Genomic DNA, 12,481 nt, shown 5'->3' on the forward strand with positions numbered 1-12,481 from the left:
CTGGGCCTAACACCGTCTGAGCCTGCCTCATGCTGTATAGACATATATTTTGAATGTGTACGCTATCCATACATGTTATCCAGGGATACGGTACCCTTTCTAGCCTTTGTGCAATGACGTGCAATCCATACTGGGCCTAACACCGTCTGAGCCTGCCTCATGCTGTATAGACATATATTTTGAATGTGTACGCTATCCATACATGTTATCCGGGGATACGGTACCCCTTCTAACCTTTGTGCAATGACGTGCAATCCATACTGGGCCTAACACCGTCTGAGCCTGCCTCATGCTGTATAGACATATATTTTGAATGTGTACGCTATCCATACATGTTATCCGGGGATACGGTACCCCTTCTAACCTTTGTGCAATGACGTGCAATCCATACTGGGCCTAACACCGTCTGAGCTTGCCTCATGCTGTATAGACATATATTTTGAATGTGTACGCTATCCATACATGTTATCCGGGGATACGGTACCCCTTCTAACCTTTGTGCAATGACGTGCAATCCATACTGGGCCTAACACCGTCTGAGCCTGCCTCATGCTGTATAGACATATATTTTGAATGTGTACGCTATCCATACATGTTATCCGGGGATACGGTACCCCTTCTAACCTTTGTGCAATGACGTGCAATCCATACTGGGCCTAACACCGTCTGAGCCTGCCTCATGCTGTATAGACATATATTTTGAATGTGTACGCTATCCATACATGTTATCCGGGGATACGGTACCCCTTCTAACCTTTGTGCAATGACGTGCAATCCATACTGGGCCTAACACCGTCTGAGCCTGCCTCATGCTGTATAGACATATATTTTGAATGTGTACGCTATCCATACATGTTATCCAGGGATACGGTACCCTTTCTAACCTTTGTGCAATGACGTGCAATCCATACTGGGCCTAACACCGTCTGAGCCTGCCTCATGCTGTATAGACATATATTTTGAATGTGTACGCTATCCATACATGTTATCCAGGGATACGGTACCCTTTCTAACCTTTGTGCAATGACGTGCAATCCATACTGGGCCTAACACCGTCTGAGCCTGCCTCATGCTGTATAGACATATATTTTGAATGTGTACGCTATCCATACATGTTATCCAGGGATACGGTACCCTTTCTAACCTTTGTGCAATGACGTGCAATCCATACTGGGCCTAACACCGTCTGAGCCTGCCTCATGCTGTATAGACATATATTTTGAATGTGTACGCTATCCATACATGTTATCCGGGGATACGGTACCCCTTCTAACCTTTGTGCAATGACGTGCAATCCATACTGGGCCTAACACCGTCTGAGCCTGCCTCATGCTGTATAGACATATATTTTGAATGTGTACGCTATCCATACATGTTATCCAGGGATACGGTACCCTTTCTAGCCTTTGTGCAATGACGTGCAATCCATACTGGGCCTAACACCGTCTGAGCCTGCCTCATGCTGTATAGACATATATTTTGAATGTGTACGCTATCCATACATGTTATCCGGGGATACGGTACCCCTTCTAACCTTTGTGCAATGACGTGCAATCCATACTGGGCCTAACACCGTCTGAGCCTGCCTCATGCTGTATAGACATATATTTTGAATGTGTACGCTATCCATACATGTTATCCGGGGATACGGTACCCCTTCTAACCTTTGTGCAATGACGTGCAATCCATACTGGGCCTAACACCGTCTGAGCTTGCCTCATGCTGTATAGACATATATTTTGAATGTGTACGCTATCCATACATGTTATCCGGGGATACGGTACCCCTTCTAACCTTTGTGCAATGACGTGCAATCCATACTGGGCCTAACACCGTCTGAGCCTGCCTCATGCTGTATAGACATATATTTTGAATGTGTACGCTATCCATACATGTTATCCGGGGATACGGTACCCCTTCTAACCTTTGTGCAATGACGTGCAATCCATACTGGGCCTAACACCGTCTGAGCCTGCCTCATGCTGTATAGACATATATTTTGAATGTGTACGCTATCCATACATGTTATCCGGGGATACGGTACCCCTTCTAACCTTTGTGCAATGACGTGCAATCCATACTGGGCCTAACACCGTCTGAGCCTGCCTCATGCTGTATAGACATATATTTTGAATGTGTACGCTATCCATACATGTTATCCAGGGATACGGTACCCTTTCTAACCTTTGTGCAATGACGTGCAATCCATACTGGGCCTAACACCGTCTGAGCCTGCCTCATGCTGTATAGACATATATTTTGAATGTGTACGCTATCCATACATGTTATCCAGGGATACGGTACCCTTTCTAACCTTTGTGCAATGACGTGCAATCCATACTGGGCCTAACACCGTCTGAGCCTGCCTCATGCTGTATAGACATATATTTTGAATGTGTACGCTATCCATACATGTTATCCAGGGATACGGTACCCTTTCTAACCTTTGTGCAATGACGTGCAATCCATACTGGGCCTAACACCGTCTGAGCCTGCCTCATGCTGTATAGACATATATTTTGAATGTGTACGCTATCCATACATGTTATCCGGGGATACGGTACCCCTTCTAACCTTTGTGCAATGACGTGCAATCCATACTGGGCCTAACACCGTCTGAGCCTGCCTCATGCTGTATAGACATATATTTTGAATGTGTACGCTATCCATACATGTTATCCGGGGATACGGTACCCTTTCTAACCTTTGTGCAATGACGTGCAATCCATACTGGGCCTAACACCGTCTGAGCCTGCCTCATGCTGTATAGACATATATTTTGAATGTGTACGCTATCCATACATGTTATCCGGGGATACGGTACCCTTTCTAACCTTTGTGCAATGACGTGCAATCCATACTGGGCCTAACACCGTCTGAGCCTGCCTCATGCTGTATAGACATATATTTTGAATGTGTACGCTATCCATACATGTTATCCGGGGATACGGTACCCCTTCTAACCTTTGTGCAATGACGTGCAATCCATACTGGGCCTAACACCGTCTGAGCCTGCCTCATGCTGTATAGACATATATTTTGAATGTGTACGCTATCCATACATGTTATCCAGGGATACGGTACCCTTTCTAACCTTTGTGCAATGACGTGCAATCCATACTGGGCCTAACACCGTCTGTGCCTGCCTCATGCTGTATAGACATATATTTTGAATGTGTACGCTATCCATACATGTTATCCAGGGATACGGTACCCTTTCTAACCTTTGTGCAATGACGTGCAATCCATACAGGGCCTAACACCGTCTGAGCCTGCCTCATGCTGTATAGACATATATTTTGAATGTGTACGCTATCCATACATGTTATCCGGGGATACGGTACCCCTTCTAACCTTTGTGCAATGACGTGCAATCCATACTGGGCCTAACACCGTCTGAGCCTGCCTCATGCTGTATAGACATATATTTTGAATGTGTACGCTATCCATACATGTTATCCGGGGATACGGTACCCCTTCTAACCTTTGTGCAATGACGTGCAATCCATACTGGGCCTAACACCGTCTGAGCCTGCCTCATGCTGTATAGACATATATTTTGAATGTGTACGCTATCCATACATGTTATCCGGGGATACGATACCCCTTCTAACCTTTGTGCAATGACGTGCAATCCATACTGGGCCTAACACCGTCTGAGCCTGCCTCATGCTGTATAGACATATATTTTGAATGTGTACGCTATCCATACATGTTATCCGGGGATACGGTACCCCTTCTAACCTTTGTGCAATGACGTGCAATCCATACTGGGCCTAACACCGTCTGAGCCTGCCTCATGCTGTATAGACATATATTTTGAATGTGTATGCTATCCATACATGTTATCCAGGGATACGGTACCCTTTCTAACCTTTGTGCAATGACGTACAATCCATACTGGGCCTAACACCGTCTGAGCCTGCCTCATGCTGTATAGACATATATTTTGAATGTGTACGCTATCCATACATGTTATCCAGGGATACGGTACCCTTTCTAACCTTTGTGCAATGACGTGCAATCCATACTGGGCCTAACACCGTCTGAGCCTGCCTCATGCTGTATAGACATATATTTTGAATGTGTACGCTATCCATACATGTTATCGGGGGATACGGTACCCCTTCTAACCTTTGTGCAATGACGTGCAATCCATACTGGGCCTAACACCGTCTGAGCCTGCCTCATGCTGTATAGACATATATTTTGAATGTGTACGCTATCCATACATGTTATCCGGGGATACGGTACCCCTTCTAACCTTTGTGCAATGACGTGCAATCCATACTGGGCCTAACACCGTCTGAGCCTGCCTCATGCTGTATAGACATATATTTTGAATGTGTACGCTATCCATACATGTTATCCGGGGATACGGTACCCTTTCTAACCTTTGTGCAATGACGTGCAATCCATACTGGGCCTAACACCGTCTGAGCCTGCCTCATGCTGTATAGACATATTTTTTGAATGTGTACGCTATCCATACATGTTATCCGGGGATACGGTACCCCTTCTAACCTTTGTGCAATGACGTGCAATCCATACTGGGCCTAACACCGTCTGAGCCTGCCTCATGCTGTATAGACATATATTTTGAATGTGTACGCTATCCATACATGTTATCCGGGGATACGGTACCCCTTCTAACCTTTGTGCAATGACGTGCAATCCATACTGGGCCTAACACCGTCTGAGCCTGCCTCATGCTGTATAGACATATATTTTGAATGTGTACGCTATCCATACATGTTATCCAGGGATACGGTACCCTTTCTAACCTTTGTGCAATCACGTGCAATCCATACTGGGCGTGAGAACGGCTGGCGAGCTGTTAAGCAAGCTACTGCACCTGTCCAGACAAGTACAGGGATTCCCTAGCGAGGAGACTTATTTGATTGTTTTCTTGGGACAGCAATTTTTGGGGAGCACTATACTCTGGAGAATGATAGATGGGGCCCACCATACACTGGAACATTCCAAAGGTGGACATCAGACACTGGAGCAGCATTTACAGGGCCCATTATACACTAGAGCATTAGAAATGGGGCCCATTATGTTTGGAGCATTATTTGGGCCCATAAGACAGTGGAGCTTCATCCATGGGGACCAACATATACTGTAGCATTATGTGGAGCTCATCATATACTGTTTCAAACATTATATGGGACCAATGATTTTGTATGGAGAAATAGATGGGCCTCGTCATGAGATGTAAAAAGTGAGGTATTTTTCATTGTACTATACCGCTATTTCTCTGCCGTATCGGAGCATGATGAGTTGTGGTATGTGTTAAAGGGGCGCTCTTTCGCCCAGGGCACATGAAAACCTGCAGCCAGCCCTCCCCCCCCACAAATTTAGCCAAATAACCCCCATTTTTCAGTGCGTAACTTGTATTATGAAGTTAATTAAGGTTGACAAGCTTAAGTAAGAAGAATTGATGCTTTTGGCATTCAAATGGGCACTGTAGGTGTGTTTCCTGTCCTCCTCTCACTGCCGACTTTTATTCCCCATTGACTTACATTGGGTTTCGTGTTTCGGGACGACCCCGACTTTTCCCTATAATCGGACGATCTTGCTCGACCCGACTTTTGGAAAAGTCGGTTTTCACGAAACGAAACGCGACCCTAAAAAAGCAAAAGTCGCTCAACTCTGATTAGCAGTAATTTTGACCAGGGGTGCCCAAAGTTTTACATGCCACTGTATAGGTAGTTGTGCTCTTTGCAAGACTTCTACTTAGATGTTTCTTAGTTTTATCAGTTTGTGACAAAAATAATAGCTTTTATAACCTAAGAGCCTCTTGCTTACATTTACCAGATTCATCTATGCTCAATGTACTGATGGACATACAGATGAGGGCTCCTGTGCAAGAACAATATATGACCCCCTTGCAGTCCAATAGCTCATCATAATGCAAATGCAAAATTCCACCTGCTTTAGAGGTGGAGGTGGGCCCGGCCCCCTTACTGCTTTGGCCTGTACACGTTGCACCAATGCTTAAAATTAGAAGAGTCATCTTTGATCAATGTAATGATGGACATAAACAGATGAGGGGCCTTAGGCAAGAACAATATGTGGGTCCTTTGCAGTCCAATAGCTCATAATGCACAATTCCAACTGCTTTGGAGGTTGTAATGGGCTACCTTATCTGTTGGGCCCCTGTGCAACTGCACAGGTTGCACCAATGTGTCTGCCCCTGGGTCAATGGAAACGAGGCCAGGGGTGTATTATTACATGATTTGGCTAAGTGTACACAGAGTTTTTCAAGGAGTTTTTGAAACAGAAACTCTCCAAAACTTTGAGTTTCTGCTCATTTTTGTGCTCCGAAAACTTTGCAAAAAGATTCTATGCACATAACTTTAAAATGGTTGTCCAGTTTTAAACTACAAGCCTGCAGTCACTCTACGTGACTGCAGACTTGTGAATCCTCGTATCACGCGCACTGTGTGCTGTGAGGATTCTACGGTGCTGGCACTGGGAGCAGCGCACATATAACTGCAAGTATGAGATATGTATACTACTGACCACATTCCAAATACTCTACCTACCGTATGCTATTGCTGCTGCAGCCAATCACTGGCCTCACCACTATTGTGCTGTCCAGCACTAAGGCCAGTAGTGACTGACTACAGTTGTCCTACTGGCCACAATCCAAACACGTTACCCTTGTTATTGCTGCTGCAGCCAATCACTGGCCTCAGTACTATTGTGCTGTCCAGCACTAAGGCCAGTGACTGGCTACAGTTGTCCTACCGGCCACAATCCAAACATATGACCCTTGTTATTGCTGCTGCAGCCAATCACTGGCCTCAGTACTATTGTGCTGTCCAGCACTAAGGCCAGTGACTGGCTACAGTTGTCCTACCGGCCACAATCCAAACATATGACCCTTGTTATTGCTGCTGCAGCCAATCACTGGCCTCAGTACTATTGTGCTGTCCACCACTAAGGCCAGTGACTGGCTACAGTTGTCCTACCGGCCACAATCCAAACACGTTACCCTTGTTATTGCTGCTGCAGCCAATCACTGGCGTCAGTACTATTGTGCTGTCCACCACTAAGGCCAGTGATTGGCTGCAGTGGTCACATGAATAGATGACTTGTGGCCACTGAATCAGGTAAAAATAATATAGCATTGAGCGACAGAATGGTAGCACCAGAGCAGCAGGGAATTTCTCAGGTAATGTACCGATGTATTTTTGTGTCATTTACTCCCTCAGTTTAATTTCTAGCAACCACAGCAAACCCTAATAAGACTGTTAATCCACCATCTCTCAAAGCGCGGCATAAAGATGCTGAATCAGAGAGTCAGGGAGCAGTGTGTCAGTTTTGGCACCAGAACTAATTTCCTAGCACAAAAAAAAAAACAAAGATCACAAAAAAGCAATACATCTGTTGCTGCTATTTTATGCTAGTTTTTCAGTTCAAAGTCTTTGATTAATGATTCCCTATGAGCTTGTTTTGTATAAAAGCAGCAATTCCATTTAACAGAAAACAGTACAGATGAATTTAAAGATTTATCCCGCTCATATCTCCCCTCTCGGTGTTGATGCTTGCTTGTATTGTAACGCGCGCAAGGCTATTTAAAATTTAATCACAAGCACTATGCTACGTACAGAACAAAGACTAACTCCAGGGAAAACATAATCAATGTTAATTTAGCCTAAAGAAGAAGGGTAGCTAACGGGAGCGAATGGAGGTACTAGAGGCTTTAATTTACCGACACTTCTATGAAGCCGTACGGTATACCATGAAATGATCAAATAAGGGAGATGAAAAGGTGCATCTATATATCGAAAGGAAAGTAGACTCCTACAATAAGGGCCGTAGATTACCTTCTTGTCTTCGGCCTTGTGTGCTTGAGCTTCATCACTAGACCTGTCCTCGCCATCATCATCATCCATTGAAACGGTAGAGGCTTCCGAGACCGTGCTAACCCTTCTCAACATATTCTATTGTATTAAAAACAGAAAATGATTGGCAATAGCACCTAACATGAAGTATTTGATTTCGTGTCTGCATACTCTTTTAATCATGTGAAGATACATAGGTGTATGACTCTATCTATAATAAAAATAACTATAAACATAGTTTTAATAATATCCTGTTCCCATGCAGGAACATAGGTTTCCATGGTTACAGACTACAAACAAACTCTTTGTAGTCTGAGCTTGCATTTTCACTTTTAGTATGTTATGGCTAAACCCCACCTTATACTTTCTTAATACCTATGATGTGCGTAGATGTCATAAATCACTCATTATAATTTACGGTATTTGAGGGAAGCAGCATTTTCCTCACCATTTAAGAATATTTTTTTTCCCTTGACCTGCAGCCACTGCAAATTATAGGAAATCTCAATGTCTCAATCCCCAAGTCTCTAAATAATTTATTAATTCAAACATTGATAATGGAAAATACATAGATAGGCAGTAGGAAAGAAAGAATGGAGAGAGGGATGTAAGGAAGGGAGGAGGAGAAGGAAAAAAATAAGGAAGGAAGGAAGGAGGAGGTAAGGAAAGAAAAAAAGAAAGAAAGAAAGAAAGAAAGAAAGAAAGAAAGAAAAAAAAGAGAAAAAGGGGGAGGGAGGGAGGGAAGAAAGGAAAGAATATCTATATGTCAAGCTACTTTTTTTGCACATTTTATCTCTCCATGCTTAAAGCGAACCTGTCAAAGTTTTTGGCTGACATAAGATGTGGCCACTGCCTTTCAGGGCTTATGTACAGCATTCTATAATGCTGTAGATAAGCCCCCTATCTGATCTGAAAGATAAGAAAAATAAGTTTGATTATACTCACCCAGGGGGCGATCCGGTCCGGTGGGTGTCGCAGGTCCGGGTCTGGCGCCTCCCATCTTCTTGCCATGCCGCCCTCCTACTTTTTTCATGGCTCTCCAGCATCGCGCTCCTGCTCAGGTATACTTCTCTGCCTTGTTGAGGGCAGAGCAAAGTACTGCAGTGCGCAGGCCCCGGGAAAGGTCAGAGAGGCCCAGGGTCTGCATACTGCAGGAATTTGCTCTGCCGTCAAGAGGGGAGATAAGTACGCCTGTGCAAAAGCGCGATGCCGAGGAGCCTGTGAAGCAAACAGGAGGGCGGCATTTTATGAAGATGGGAGGCACCGAACCAGGACCCGCGAACCCATCGGACCGCACCACCCCCAGGGTGAGTTTAATAAAACGTATTTTTCCTATCTTGCAGGTCAGATCGGGGGCTTATCTACACCATTATAGAATGCTTTAGATAAGCCCTGAAAGGCGGTGGCCGCATCTAATAATGGCCAAAACTGCTGATAGGTTCCCTTTAAAGAGGTGCTATCATGAGAAAATGACATATTTTAAAACACACACACACACATATATATATATATATATATATATATATATATACACAGTTGAAATCAGAAGTTTACATACACTATATAAAAAGCCACAGATGCATGTTTTTGTCAATATCTGACATGAAATCAGAATAAACCTTTCCCGTTTTAGGTCAATTAGGAATGCCATAATTATTAATATTTGCCGAATGCCAGAATAATGAGAGAGAGAAAGAATGTTGGAAGGCATTTTTATTACTTAATGACAAGTCAAAAGTTTACAAACACTAATATTACGATGCCTTTAAACAATTCTGGAATGCCCGTATGATGAGGTCATGTGTTTGGAAGCTTCTGGTTTTCTGGCAACAACTGAGTTATGTAGAGACCCACCTGTGGATGTATTTTAATGCACATCTGAAACACACTGCTTATTTGCGTAGCATCATGAGAAAGTCTCAAGAAATAAGCCAAGATATCAGGAAGAGAAATGTGGACTTGAACAAGTCTGGCTCATTCTTGGGTACAATGTCAAGATACCTGAAGGTGCCTCGTTCATCTGTATAAACAATTATACGGAAGTACAAACAAGATGGGAATGTCCAGCCATCATACCGCTCAGGAAGGAGAGAAGTTCTGTGTCCCAGAGAAGAACATGCTTTGCTCTGACATGTGCATATCCACCCAAGAACAAAAGCAAAAGACCTTGTGAAGATGATAGCGGAAATTGGTAAGATTGTGTCAATATCCACAGTGAAACGAGTACTCTATCACCATGGGCTGAAAGCCACTGTGCCAGGAAGAAGTCATTACTCCAAAAGAAACATAAAAAAAGCCAGATTAATGTTTGTAAATGCACACAGGAACAAAGACCTTAATTTTTGGAGACATGTCCTGTGGTCTGATGAAACTAAAATTAAACTTTTTGGGCATGATGATCAACGTTATGTTTGGAGGAAAAAGGGAGAAGCTTGGAAGCCTAAGAACACCATACCAACTGTGTAACACGGGGGTGGCAGCATCATGTTGTGGGGTTGTTTTGCTGCAGGAGGGACTGGTGCACTTCACAAAATAGATGACATCATGAGAATAGAAGATTATGTGGCAATACTGAAGCAACCTCTCAAGACATCAGCCAGGAAGTTAAAGCTTGGGAACAAATGGGTCTTCCAAATAAACAATGACCTGAAGCATACTGCCAAAATGGTAACAAAGTGGCTTAGGGATAACAAAGTCATTGTTTTGGAGCAGCCATCACAAAACCATGATCTCAATCCTATTGAAAATTTATGGGCAAAGCTGAAAAGGCCAGTGCGAGCAAGGCGACCTACAAACCTGGATCAGTTACACCAGTATTGTCAGGAGGAATGGGCCCAAACTCTGACCAACTATTGTGAGAAGCTTGTGGACGCATATACCAAACGTTTGACCCAAGTCATACAGTTTAAGGGCAATGGTACCAAATACTAATGAAATGTATGTAAACTTTTGACTTTGCAGTAAAAAAAATGCCTTAAAACATTCTCTATCTCTCTCATTATTCTGGCATTTGGCAAATATTAATAATTATGGTAATACTAACTGACCTAAAACGGAAAAGGTTTATTCTGATTCCAAGTCAGATATTGAGAAAAAATATGTATGTACCTGTATATGTTTGTGTGTGATATTTAAATTATGTCATTCTCTCATGATAGCTTCTCTTTAAGTATGGAGTGATAAAATGTCCAAAAATATGTAGATTGACATAACCATTGGATAAATTTGGAACTATTTTTGAAAAATAATAATTATGTTATTCTAATCCTGACTACTCCTTTCAGTTCTGAGACAAGAAATCTGTCATTCTAGCATGGAAAAGAAACACAGAACACTCCGGGGCACAATTAAGTGAACAATGCGTCATCTATTGCATACTATTTCCAGGAATATTAGTGCAATTTCTCATTTGGTGTACAGGTTTGCATGCAAAACCAAAACAAAAGAACAAGCTACGGTAGAAATCCTTAGACCGTATAACGTCTTAGCTCCGTGTCCTTTTTTTTTAGAATGGAAGATTGCCAATAAAATGATTCACATAACACTTTTCCCTGAGTATCACCGTCACACTGACATTATCCATATTTCCAAAGCTATTATAATAAGAGTAATTAGTTGTCGATATTTTCTTTAAAGGACTGTTCAACCTTTATGTGTCATTAATATATTTTCTTGTAGATACCTCCTGCAACCTTTACTGAATGCCTTCCGCTATCTTTCCGCCTGCCTATTGTGTCTCCCGGTAATGTAATTACATTATCAGGCATGGCTATCTTCTTCCGTTTCCTTGGAACACAATGCCGTTGCTTCCAGATACTAAAATTCGGGCCATGCACAAATACGTTTAAAAGTAAACAATCTTTTCTAAACTTTCATTCACACTGACATTTGTCTCTACGTTATTCTGCTCTATCAGTTAGAAAAATACAGAGAAATTTTTCTATAAATGTGCACACACGTAGACAGGCTCGGACTGGCCCAAAGGGTAACAGGGGAATCCCCCGGTGGGCCCTTGTGCATAACTGGGCCCCCAACCCCACTATATGGATAGTACTAGGCATAATTCATTTGATTTACTCTGTACAGAAAAAAGCAGCATCTCATTCTTTCATTAACCAAACTACCTAGCTTATTATTATTTAGAGATATAGGTACATTTGTGAATGAGGGGAGTGTGATATTTATATGCAGGTGAAAAGTGGGCCCCTCAAAGTCAATGTTACTGGTGGGCCTTGGCACCTCAGTCCGACACTGCACATAGAAACACAAAATGCATACAAATGCATACACATACAAATACAGCCATATACATACAAACACAAACATATCCTAAAATTTAAATATAGTATATAAGGGATTTTTTAATTAAATGCTACCTATACTGTAATTAAAAAAAAGAAAATAACATAACTTAATTACATATTAGTTTTGAATCACATACCATAGAAGAGAAAAAGCAGGACAAAAGGCACAGCTGTATGACCTCGGGTTAAAGAAACTGCACACACATCAGGGAACACGGGTGCCACTTCCAACGAAAACAGTCTGTATATCCATAGAGAAGAAAGTGGATAGGCACATTCCGTCCCGTGCAAAACAATCCTTTATTGTGGCATCAAGTTACC

General features: G+C 42.7%; 1 protein-coding gene across 6 annotated transcripts in view; it reads right to left on the reverse strand.

The window, feature by feature from the left end:
* SEC16B (SEC16 homolog B, endoplasmic reticulum export factor) overlaps positions 1-12,481 on the reverse strand; it is a 236,747-nt gene that overhangs the window by 61,156 nt on the left and 163,110 nt on the right. For all 6 annotated transcript variants that reach the window (XM_073571295.1, XM_073571294.1, XM_073571297.1 and 3 more), the window contains one exon: positions 7,839-7,955. In XM_073571295.1, coding sequence (XP_073427396.1) covers positions 7,839-7,955 — 117 coding nt within the window. Of the gene's footprint in view, positions 1-7,838; positions 7,956-12,481 lie in introns of those variants that run through there.

This window comes from Dendrobates tinctorius, unplaced genomic scaffold (assembly GCF_039654945.1).
Source record: "Dendrobates tinctorius isolate UK_male_01 unplaced genomic scaffold, ASM3965494v1 ptg000029l, whole genome shotgun sequence".
Classification (NCBI taxonomy): domain Eukaryota; kingdom Metazoa; phylum Chordata; class Amphibia; order Anura; family Dendrobatidae; genus Dendrobates; species Dendrobates tinctorius.